The 12,679-nt window shown below is 38.3% G+C and overlaps 1 protein-coding gene across 5 annotated transcripts in view; it reads right to left on the bottom strand.

Annotated features, from left to right (window-relative positions):
• Positions 1 to 1,535: 1,535 nt before the first annotated feature.
• The window catches only part of KIAA0232 (KIAA0232 ortholog), a 70,776-nt gene continuing 59,632 nt past the window's right edge, over positions 1,536 to 12,679 (bottom strand). For 3 of the 5 annotated variants that reach the window (XM_069856360.1, XM_069856363.1, XM_069856364.1), the window contains 4 exons: positions 7,176 to 7,257; positions 5,125 to 5,213; positions 4,021 to 4,165; positions 1,536 to 3,136 (listed from right to left, as the gene is read on the bottom strand). In XM_069856360.1, coding sequence (XP_069712461.1) covers positions 3,096 to 3,136; positions 4,021 to 4,165; positions 5,125 to 5,213; positions 7,176 to 7,257 — 357 coding nt within the window. In that variant the 3' untranslated portion in view covers positions 1,536 to 3,095. Of the gene's footprint in view, positions 3,137 to 4,013; positions 4,166 to 5,124; positions 5,214 to 7,175; positions 7,258 to 12,679 lie in introns of those variants that run through there. The other 2 variants (XM_069856361.1, XM_069856362.1) reach the window with 2 other exon arrangements.

Raw genomic sequence — 12,679 nt, 5'->3', positions numbered from 1 at the left:
GAGGTGAAGCTATACACGCTGATAAGTAGAGCAGTGTTTTGCCACCCTGTCAGTTTTTCTTGGCTAGGACACTGCCAACTCTGTTTTTCTTTTCAATCCCATTATCATCATTGGAGCATAGAGATAGCTTATAAAATTTATAAGCACTTGCATATCATAATAAATTTTTAGAGCAACTTGAACAATGGAGAAGGGATCACACTGTAGGAAGCTGAAATATGTCAGTAAGGTTTCATCTGTCCCAAACCTCTGGAGTCTTGTTGGTACTGGTTTCGCAGGTCATAAAAGAAAATCATGTGAGATGCTGTATGTGAAAGGTATAGGACAAATTCATTGGCAATAATGCTTAAACATGCTGGCCCTGGCAGGAAAAGAATGAGTTACTGTCAAGGAATAGTGGGAAGCCTGGCTCTCCAGGAGCTGCAGTACCTTTCCCCGCGGACAGCATTCCCTTGAAGTCAGTCTGACAGGCACTTGAAGCCTGCCTTACACCTGACACAGTGAACTGCTGCCATGGGCTGTGCAGTGGGTTTTTTTTGTTTGTTTGGGTTTTTTTGCATGATAGAAGCATTGTTTACAGTGGAAGCTAATTGTTTAGGATATGTGAAGTTAATGATTGAGATAGAACAGCTGAAAGGCCTGTCTGATGAAATGTAATTATTTTATCAAGCATCTTCTATAAACACACTGAGAACACTCCTCCTGCTCTATTTATGAAACTATTTAAAATAATCAATGCCTTTTAAAGTTTTGGCTACTAAGTTTAAAGTATGCTTCAATCCAAGGACCTTACAGAACAATTATTTTCCATTATTTCCCACATCTGTTTTTATGCGTTGCTTTCATTGCACTCAGGATCCAAGGGAGTGACAATCATTCCGCACAGAATCCCATCACTCTGGCTGCAAACTTACAACATCATGCATGTCCACACAGAGGTGACTGTTGGCTGTTAAAAACTGAGGGTCTCTTTTTTCACCTTTTTGTAAAAAGAGGTCCAGCCATGGAGGAAGCTGTATGCATTTTCTTGTCAGGTGCAGTTTTTCCTAAAAGTAGAAATGAGAAACTGTCCATTTGACAGCTGAGCACAAGCTGAAAGCAGGGATAAGGTCTGCTATTTCAGATCCTGTACTACATAAAAATTCATTGACCGATACAGGAGAGATGGCCAGGGTTTGCCTGGGGTTTAATTTTATTTTTTTTTGGTAAGAGGTCTCCTGTTCTCTAGACATGAAGTTGTCACTGCAGATTAATTTTTGGAATGAGATTATGACATTTCCTACAGAAATAGTTGAAGTGGGGACCAAGATTATTGTTAGCTTGTCCTTTTTTCTGAAGAACATACAGCACACATTACATTTGCCTGCATTGTACTGAAAAAGAAGAAAAAATGGATTTAAAAATTCTGGCAATGGAAAGGACTCTCAAATACTTCCTGCTTTCTCTTCAGAGTGTTTCAAGCTTATCTGCCATGCTGTATCTAAGTCATATACGTTAGCCAAAGAAAGTGAACACACACACACGCACCACCCAACTGTCCTTTTATATTTTTATTTGGTGTTAAGTAACTCCACAAGAAAACAAAATCAGTTACTCTGGTGTACGTGAAATCAGAACAATACAACCACTTGAAGCAAAAAGTAGAAACAAAGTTCAGCCCAGGAATGGAAAACTGATACTTCAGTGCTATGGATATGCAATGCGCTTCATACCACAGTGCGGTTCAGCGTATGCCAACGTTTAATGCTTTTGTTTTGTTGTTGTTTTTGTTGTTGTGTGTGTTTCTATCCATACAGTAAAACTAAAAACCACACTTCAGCTCTCATTTAAAGCTTCAGAGCTTTAGCCATTAAACTATGAAAACAAATAAAGACAATTTGTTATTGCCCAAGCTCAAGATACCATTTTATTTTCCCCAAAGGTGCTGGAATTATTACATGCATCAATGTAACTATAAGCAACACCTTTGTTACTTTTGAGCCCTTTCTTACCAAAGAAGCAGCTCTAGCCAAATTTAACTGAGCTGAAGTTTGTGTTTGAAATATGTCCATTTGGTCGTTTCTTGTTCTCCAATGAAGTTCTATTCCATTCTCACTGTAGTGATTTGAAGAATGTGTGTGTGAAATTCTTTTTGACTTTCGTGTTACAGTTAACTAGTTCTCAGTGCAGGTGCTGAACAACCTCTCAAGGAAGCTCCAGAAGTAAAATATATAAAAATCTATCCAAAGTCTGCAAATAAATTAAGAAAAGAAACTGTAAAGTGTCAAAAGATCTGTTGTATGAATACAAACCCTAAAACATAGCCTAAGAGGAGGACCAAAAGTCAGTCCCCGGGTAAGGACAAACCAAGCCAATTTTAAGTAAGGATCTCAACAAAAGCGTTGCCAAAGAATGGCATGTTTTTTTTCAGCCACGTCTTTAAATTTTTACATTATCAATTGAATAAAGGCAACAAAACCTAGTTACTAGAGAAAACCTTTCTAGCACAGAACATATTTCAAAGGCAGTTCAGCTCACATTTCAAACACCTATAGTTCTCATGAGGTTTATTGCCTGTCAAAATTAATGGTTAAGCTTTTCAAGTCACTATTGGACTTTCTGCACTTCCTGATGTTATAGACATGCTGCTATTGTATAGACTAGTTAGTTGTTGTTGGTTTTTAAACTATGAGTTGGTAAAAACTTAGAATGTTTAGTTTTGCAAATATTGCTCGTCCTGGCTTATACATTTTGCATAATGTGTTAAAAGCACAAGGAGTTGATAGTCTTGTACAGATGCAACTTGACAATGTATTGACTTTCTAAGTTAACAAAAGAAAATTGAAAAGCAAGTCACATAAAGCAACAATCACTACTGCAATCACACGTGTATGTCGTAAGTCATCACCTTCCCTACCCCCACCCACCACACACATAGCTTGCCCCACACATTCTCTCAGGAACACAAAATGTACTACGAGATTTACTAAATTACAGCCACAACAGCAGCTAACTGCAGCAGCCACAGGATTTCTTTCAAGTGAAGCACTGACCCTTTGCATTTAAAACACTGAACACTGAGCATTTTAGATAGTTTCAGTCATTCAGGCTCAAGTTCAGTACAGAATGCTTTTGCAGGTTACATGAGTGCCATCATCTGCAACAAGACAACATTCTCATTAAAAAATTCACAACAATCCACACATCACCCCAGTGGTTTATTATTTTTTGGTGTTACTTTTTCAACTTCTGCCCCACACTGGCAAGTTGCTAAAAAGGACAAAAAAAAAAAGAAAAAAGGAAAAAATACCCCACATTGCCTCCACGCCTACAAAAAATCCTTGGCTTCTCCAGTTAGCAAAAATACAAACCATGGTATCCGCAGTGTTGGTTTGTGGGAGGGGGGGATCATAGGATAGAAAACACAGTTTCTGTAAGTCTCTAAATCACAACCCTGTTGTTCCTACTTCAAAGTTATGAGATTTACTGAATGAAGACTGGACAAGTCATTCATGCTTTTCTCCTGCGTTCAGAAAGGCACTGATAGATTACAGTGTTAAGTATTTATCTCCCAGTTCTTAAAGAACAACGCCTAATGTGCAGAAAGCTGAAGTCTGAATAGCAGAAGTAGCTGCAGACACTGCGATGCTAAGAAGAGAGTAATAGTGGTAGAGCTACAGCTACGAATGAAAATAACTGCAATTAAGATGCAAAAAAGCAGTGGTACTACTAAGACAAGCACATGCACATCCATTCTTGATTTGACAACACAATCTAGTCTAGTTCGAATAGCCAAGAGTTTTAACAGTTTTTTTTTGGAAAAAAAAAATCTTCAATAGGACAGCTGTGTCCTCATCTATAAAATAAGCAAGAAGAGAAAGATAAATACACATCTGAATCCATTAACTGAAGTGGAAACTCAAGTTGTTGTTTTAGAGCTACAGACCCTCAAGCATAGTTTTCCATCTCATGTTACTTTCAAACCATCTGTTCTACTCTGGAGTTTTTACAGTTGAGTTCGAGAAAAAAGCTCTTCCTCACACGGATCAGCCCATTCACTTCCACCTTCTGAGGCTGTGTCTTCAGAGCTGGAGCTATCACTGGAGTAGATCTTCTTCCTGAAGCCATTTGGTTTTGCCTCAGCATTTATATCATCTGCACATCTTGCTTCATAAACAGAAGAAACCTAAGGATTTAAACTGACAGTGTTGATGGGGAACAACACAGAACATGCTTGGGTTTTTTTCTGAGCTAGGAGGTTACGTAGTTTTGTAGTTGTTCAAGAGAAATGTCATGGTTACAAGGCAAGTCACCTTCTTTCCTGACTGAGTCCACTATGTAGAAAGGACTGCAGGGCAGCAGGGAAAAAAGTGGGGCTATTATTACTTTTTCTATTTCTTATTCTTGGGATTTGCACAAAATGGCAAGAGAATTAAAAGTTAACTTAGTTAGAACACATCATTATCACAGCTCATGTTAGAAAATTACTGTTTAAGTTCTCTCCAAAATTTGGTACTAAATATTAAATATCATAAAAACATGGCACAGATCTGACTGAGCTTCAAGCAAAACCCATTTATTTTCAGTTGAATCAGTAAACCAATAGCAAGCATGTCACAGTGTAAATGTTAAGTGCTATCACTGGCTGAAAAGTGCACCTTTTAGTGCATGTGTACATGCAAATCTTCCCTACAGCACAAGATCAGATTGTTGCTTGTAAGCAGGACAGAATTCAGCACACATTATGTTTTTGCCTGTAGTGAATGTTCTTTTCTGCCTTCACAGTGCACACCAGCCCACTCTACGCTTACTGACATTAGAAGCCGAGGAAAAGAAAACTCATGTTTAACACAGGCAACAAGCAAAAGCCAAATGTTCTCAAAGGAAACTGAATTTGCTTAACTACCAGAAGTACAACTGGTTGCATAAAGCCCTGTACTCCCCAAGGTACAAGAGGAACGTTCAGAAGAATGCTCAAGATGCAGAGAAGATTAAAAAACAAAGTCAGGAAAGAAAAGCTTTTGAAGGGTTACAAAGGAATTTCATTTCAGGCCAGAATGAAAACTCTGGTAAAAGGAAAGATGTAGTAACACACCCTTATCAAATAAACAAAAAACCTCCCTTCCCCTCCAGTAACACACTTACCATATTAAAATCTAAAAGATGTTCACCATCATTGGATATTTCCTTTACACCTCCTACATCATTCTCTCCCTTGGCATTTGTATAACACTCTTACATTGTTTGGGGGGGAAGATCAGAGGAAAAGGGAAGAAAAAACAGAATTGAAGAATGCTGTTATTTACATTTAGTCAAAATGAAAGCATCTAGAGAAATATTCTTGAAATTCCCAGTTAAGCCATGTAAACTGTGCTCGTGGGGGATTTTGTAGTTTGACATCCTTAAAGAGATAAGCATAATACCTGAGAAGCTTCATCAAATCTTACCTGGATGACCAAATAATAAAAAAACCAGAAGCTACTTAGTTCATGAAAACATCTAAAATAGTAAGGTACAAAAAGCAAGAATTACTTTTTTAATTCTAAATGCTTCAGTACACTTTTCAATTCTGATACTGCATGGCATTTTAGATAATTTGTATTTCTACACCCACACAAAATATACTGCAACATCAGCCTGATCCTGACTGAAGCTCAAAAAAAGTTGACGTGAATGGTTGTGGTTTTGGCTTAGCAGACGAAGTTTCTATACAGAATATCAACATGTAGCATATAGATACATGCATCACATACATAGATCACATGCATCAATAAACATATATAAAAAAAATCAATTCAGAAAAATGGATACAAGTGACGACTTGTGAATGAATCATGTTAGCTCTGAGGATAAAGCTCTGGTTTTGTTAAACTTTACACTAAAAGGAAATCCTGGAACTATTCTACTTCACAGAAACTCTGCCACTGTATCACGCAACTTCTGGACTTGACAGTATTTTATACTGAATATTCTATCTTCCATGAAAGACTTGCAGAGTTATGCTGGTTTGCCAGCAGATGTCAGCAAGAAGATGACACAGAGTATTCAATGAATACTCTGTAAAATGCATACTCAAGAGTGTCTCCACGCAATTGCTATTAGACCAATAATAACCCCACAACTTTACAGAAGGACACTAAATATCTTTACTTTGTATATACTGATTATTTTTCTAATAATAGGAGGTTCTGCTACCAGTCCAGGAGGCAAATCAAAGTTCTGCAGGAATCATCTATTCTCTCTCACTGTGCAAATTTAATTCTACAGCTGGGAGCAAAGTAATTTAAGATGTTCTTGAAAGTAACCCAAGCTGTCCTGAACACCAAAATAAGGGCATTTGGGCACAAAGAACATAGTTTAGTTGCTTGCACTTTAGAAAATAGTTCAGTAATCATGACTGGTTAATCTACTTACAGATTATCAAAAGTTTCTTGCACTGAGCCTCAACCAACAGGAAGCATCAGACAGGCTGTCAGTTTGGTGTACAGAACATTCTTGTACAGCTTCCTGCCTTCTTCCCAGAAAAGGTAACTTCGCATGTAGGCAAAAAACCCCAAAACAGCTGTCTGGATTCTTGCCTACCCACAAAAACAGGGCTTGGGCCAGCTGTCGGATGCTATGAATTCTTTGGAGGCAACAGTGTTGGAAGCACACCTGCTTCTGCCTGAGAGCAGCCTGCCTACTCTGTGTGGGACAAAAGAATTTCTAAATTGTCACTGTGAAGGGAGTGGTCAAAAAGGAAATCCCTCTCCTTCCCAGCTTCAGAGGAATTCCACACATTCACTGAACAACTGGCCTGTTATTTATGCGAACCCATAAAATGCAATTATAATATTTTCACATTCTTATAAAATGAGCTACCTACTAAGTATTACTCAGGCTGAAACAAATTAAAAAATGCAACAAAGTATTCTCAGAGTCAGAGATTAATTCCAGGCTTTGTAATTAAGTAAATTTTAAAAGTAATTTAATTTTAAAACTACTTAGAAGCACACTTCGAGATTTAGCACAAATGCAACTGAAGAATCCCTGTCCTCTCTCAAAGAAGAGAGTTTCTGATGGAAGTTTACTGCTTTTTTTTTAAAATACAGACAGAAGTTCCAACTCATCTGCAACAATTCCATTCCGTAAGAAAGTGCATTTTGTTCTAACAAAGGTGAAAGAACAAGTTGGTTCAAACAGGCATCGTTTCTTACCTTCACACTGTGATGCTGGAAAAAGGGGAGAATAGAGCGCCTTTTCCCACCAGCATTGCTTTTCCTGGCTGCCACTCATCCTCTGCAGATCAGTATTCAATATAGAAACCGTTTAGACAATAATCACACTTCATTATGCCATAAAAAATATACTTACACATAAAGGAGGAAACTTGGGTATTACAACCAATTTGCTAGGTCACATTGTTCAAATTCTAATACTAATGGGAAAAGACTGTCAAACTAGACCAGAACACCCATTATCTGAACTTATAATCAATATAAACTCCACATAGGGGCTCATACTTTGTCAATATAAGTTGCACAAATCCAGAACAAAAAGATGAATCCCAGCCCTGCTCTGAATAATCTAAGTACAAAACAGGAGAGAACAGAGAGCTACCCAAGAGATGCAAATACAATGAAACAGCATTAGTCACCACGACAAACAGTTCAGTGTAAAACACAATGAAAAGAAAGCAAAGAAGAAGCAGCAAAATTTGATGTTTAAAGTAGTACCATTACCATTAATGGGACAATGTAAAATTAAACCAGAGAACTAATGTGTCAATATAAGGGAAAACTGATTATGAAAATGATTGTCTTGATGCTAAAATTAATTTTAATGTACTCACTAAAAACACCTAGAGTACTCTCCTGCCCCCATATTTTAATGCTAATTTAAGTTTATCATAGTCTTTTCCTTATGAAACTGATGGATGTGGCTAACATAACAAAGGCTTATCACAACAGACATGTCCACAGCTTTATAACTGCAGCTGTGGAAACCCCCTTAACCTTCAAAAGGTGATGCCAGCTTGTAACATCCCTTAGAGATATAAGAATGACCCGAAATCAAACTGTGACCCAACTAGCTACTACAAACAGTAACACATGGGCTTCAACGCTTTCTATCCAGCTTCCTCCTCTGTAAAACAGAAACATTTAGGCGTGGAAAATTGCCCAATCTCCTTTCACTCCTCCTTAAGCTACTGTAGAACTGCAAATGGATAGAACCTGAATTACAAATGCTTATTACTTAATAAAGAGAAGTCCCTCTCAAATCAAACGAACAACTCAGGAGTGCTCGTTCAGAAGCATGTGCCAGATTAAACGTTTCTCCCCGTGACATTCTGCTACAGTAAATAGCAAAACTGCCCATGATGGTTTCCTCTTTTAATACCAAGGGACACTCCTTTTGGAATCCCCGTGCAAAATCTCAAACCCCAACTCTGGGGAAAGAAGTTCTTTAAAAGCTTAAGTTTTAAAAGAAGGAAAAAAATCAAGCCCAAGGGTATTTGAAGCAAGACTTGGTAAGAAATACATGCCTTTACAACTAAATTCAGTCATTGAAGCCTCACTGCTATTGACTATAGATAGAGGCATCTAAACTCACAGGCATGGTGCTTTATTAACTTCCCATTTCCCACGCTGGCGGTGTCACGTCTACAAATGTCATAAGATAGATACACAATACCAGGTCACAAACAAAGCCAGCTTGAGCCTGGTGGGGTGTAACAAGCTATAGTCTTGCTTCCTGGGTTAAGTCACCATCAGAGCCTACGGATCTGCTTCAGGATCACTTGATGACTGAACTGATGCTGGCTGCAGGCTGCCCCAGAGCCCGAGTCCTTCCATCTCCACCTCAACACCAGAACACTTAGGAGAAAGCCAGTGACACATCTTCTAGCTCCATACAGTAGCCCAGCAAGACTTCAGCGTGAGCTCAGATCTGCCCCTTTTGCCCCTACGATGATCCTTCTGGAGTAACTTGTGTTCCTTTCTATGCCACAAGGGCAGATGCATAAAGCAAAAGACCAGACACTGAAAGACCAGCTATCCATACTAAATCCATGTGGGAGTTTTGTTTGGGAGGTGATGAGGTCACAAGCTGATACCCATTTTATACACTCGCTGAAGAAAACCAAATTTTCCTATAGTTGCTTATATGTTTGCTATAATTACAGAGTCTGTCATTATGAAAATTAAGTGAGTTACAGAAATACTCCTAATTAGCAAATATGAAACACCAACTCCAGAAAAATTCCATGACTCTACCTTACTTTGCTGGCATTCTTTCCCTTTTAAAATGGCATTTTGAACTTATGCCTCCTCCTTCTCTCTCACACACACTCACACACGCTTCCAGTGTTCTATGAACAGTTCTATTAAATTTTTAGCCGCCCATCTAAATAGCTATTACTCTCAATGGTACTAGTACTGGGAATTCCAAGTGGAAATCCTTCCTCTCTGAAACTATTCATGTTTAATTTACTTAAGACTAAAGTAGAGCTCAAAGACAAGAAGGCAAATCGAACTGCAATGCTGTTGCTGCAGGTCTGAGAGAAGACTGACAGATTTTTCTTTTGTTTCTACAGCTAAACATATGGTAACCGAGGCTTCCCTAAAGGGCCTCTGGTTGAGGCCATGTAAAAATCACTTGAGTACTTTCAGCATTCACAAGTACAAAGATTACTGTAATGTTATCGTTACGCCAGATTCTCCTACCCCAAGTCCTGGCTGATTTCAACCACAAGCCTTTATGAGCTTTCAGTATATTCGGGTCAGAACTGTATAGTTACATGCAGAAACTAAACTTCCAATCTCCTCCTGTCCCCCATTATCTTCCTCCTCCTCCTCCCTCTCCTATGGAGAGTTAAGCCTACAGCAGAAAAGAAACAATGTTAATGTTTGCTATTGTTTGTATAAGAGTTTGAAAGAGTAAAATGGTTTCAAAACTTATTTATAAGATTTCGTGTCTATCTTGGGCATCTAGCTCACATTTGTTCCTTCCACAATTTCATGTCTGTTTTCTCAATGGAACCTTCCTAAGAACTGCATAAAGCAGCAGGGCTGTCCGTTTAGGTCTTTCATCCAAAATTTCAAACAAAGCCTCTGGTACACAGAAGTTCTTTGCAAACATCAGTACAGATACTTTCTAAGGGAATAAACACAATTTTTTTTTTTTTTCAACTAAAAATATCTAGTGCTGCTTCAAAGATCAAATTACAGTGAAACAACTCTGTAATTTAGCTGGAATGCAGCAGCTAAAATGGAGAAATTTTGTGAGCTTAAGTGGATAACGACCATTTTAAACGGTGCAATTCAGTGCTTTAAGGATACAACTGAATAAAAGAGAAAACAAGCAGACAAGTGAAAGGGGTTTCCTGCACCATGAATGCCATTTCCTACAGCCAATGAGACCTTTTCCTTGCCTCTGCCCCACACACACATACTTGAAATAAAGGAGCCAAGGAAAACTACTGTCCTTCACAGCTTTCCTATATTGCTGCTTTCTTTGCAAGACTGCTATGGGCAGCAATACGGCAGCTTATGCATCTGTAATGTGAGTACGCAGCAGAATATCTCATTATGTTGATCTGGGGAAAAGGACAAACTGCTCTGATGAACACACTTTGGACTGCAGAGCTGGGCCTGTCCCAACAACTGCCTGGGAGAAGCATTTTATTCTCTGGCTCCTTTTGCTTGTGTTCTACACTCACAAGAGCAAGAGATGGACCCAACAATGATATTTCCAGCTGTGACTGGTAGGGTGCCTGATAAGCAGCCTATTGCAGTGGTACTGCTGGTTTGCCAATAGAGCTGAAATTTAACTGTGGTTTCTGTGTGACAGGATTCTGAGCCAACTCTAAGGAATATCTTTGACAGGGGCATTCAGGCAGGTGAGAAAACAACAACTACCGAGACTGGAAACGACCAGGTCCAGAACTATAAAAGCAGATTTCAAGGAAAAGGACCCAATCATATGATAAAGCGATACCGGTACTGTCACATTTGCAATATGTGGTTTCATTATCTGAATGATAAATATGCTGATTGAAAAGCCAAGGAACAAAAGGTAGGAGAAATCTTGAGGAGACAGGGGGAGGGATTCCTTCCCCTTCTCCTTATGTATACAGATGTATTAAAAAGGGGAGCTTATGCTGATTAAAAAAAAAACAACTCAGAATATCTGGTTTTGTTTATACTTTTCTATAAACAATATTTCTCCTCAGGTAACTGTTTGGTAACTTTCATTAGGAAATTCCTTTATTCTTTCTTCTTGGCAGAAAATAACACATAGCATTATTTTGCAACCTGAGACATATTTCATAAAAGAGCATTTATGAATATGCAATGCTTTTTTTTTCTCTACCAAGAACTGGTATAGGATGTGCTTAACTTAAATCATATTTTATCGACCATCTGCATAGAGGAAACAGTAGTTTGTTGGGGTTTTTTTGCTGTTTCTTAACTAACAATTTAGTAGAGGTAGCAATCACTTTTCATTATTTAATTGCTTTCATCACAAGCTTTGCCATAAAGTTACAGACAAAGGTCCAAGGCAAGTTCATATGGCAGATTACTCATTTGCTAGTTAGAAAAGTCACATTGGTTGTAACTTCATTCTTCAAGCAAAAATTATGCAAAACATCTCTTCAGATCTGGGGTCTACAGTTTTAAGGTCTATTTGCCTGAAGCTTTTAAAAAAAGGGCACTTACCATATTTTATGAAAGTTTTATTAGATTTCCCAGCTACCCATTTAAACAGCTATTGTTTTTCATCTAAATTTATATGCCTTTCAGGACAGACTATTTGCGCTTTGGATATTAATTTGAAAATGCCACCAACAAATATTTCTACTCTTTCAGAATGCATGCTGACACGAATCAAGGCAGTTACAAGAGTTTTGCAGAATCTGAACATGATAAGCCCTAAAGCTTCATTATGATCTGGCCAGTACTCGAAGGGTTATGACTGACAGATTCATAGCCAACCACAGAAAAAGTAGAAGTCATACTAACCTGCAAGTATAAATTTCCTTGAACCTTTTCTGCAATCCCTTACTATCATAAAGAGTAGAAGAAACACATGAATAATTAAAAGTCAAAGCAGCAAAGAACCCATTGAGTCCCACTGCAAAAGATCAGATCCTAATTTAGTCTATGAGCTACCCAGGGAAGAAACAACTGGCTCAAGAAGCTGGTCACAAATGAACAAAGGGAACCAAGTCTAGACTTTATATTCTTAAGACCCATTTGGCAGTCACCCAATTCCCAAATTTCTCTGAAAATATATGTGTAAGGGAAGCTAGTCTCTACTCTAGCACAAAGCCGGAATCAACTACAATGTACTATTCCTACAGTCTAACTCTTTTCAAGACAGAATTTCCACTGCTTCCTGCAAAATGGTTGAGCATTACAACAAGCTCATTTTCTGTTTGGAATCCTTTTTTCTTCCATTTCCCTTGCTGTGATTTAAAGCCATTGCCTCCACTTCCTTTGAGTTTTACCAGAACCTACAGGACAAGCACAGTTTCTTCCTCATCTCCTGTTAACTATGAATGTGGCAGAACTCGTGGGTTCTTCAAGTTTCTCATCTCCCTTGCCCTCTAGTAAGCCCCTAACTGTGACTTTGAGAGTACAATCTTTTTGCCAAACCAATACTTAGAAACTTTCTCAGTTTCTCTCGCATCCATGCCATTTACAATTTAAAATATTTC

Source organism: Phaenicophaeus curvirostris, chromosome 4 (genome assembly GCF_032191515.1).
Source record: "Phaenicophaeus curvirostris isolate KB17595 chromosome 4, BPBGC_Pcur_1.0, whole genome shotgun sequence".
NCBI lineage: Eukaryota > Metazoa > Chordata > Aves > Cuculiformes > Cuculidae > Phaenicophaeus > Phaenicophaeus curvirostris.
The sequence above is the reverse complement of the archived record's forward strand: the minus strand, read 5'-3'. Positions and strand labels throughout refer to the sequence as shown.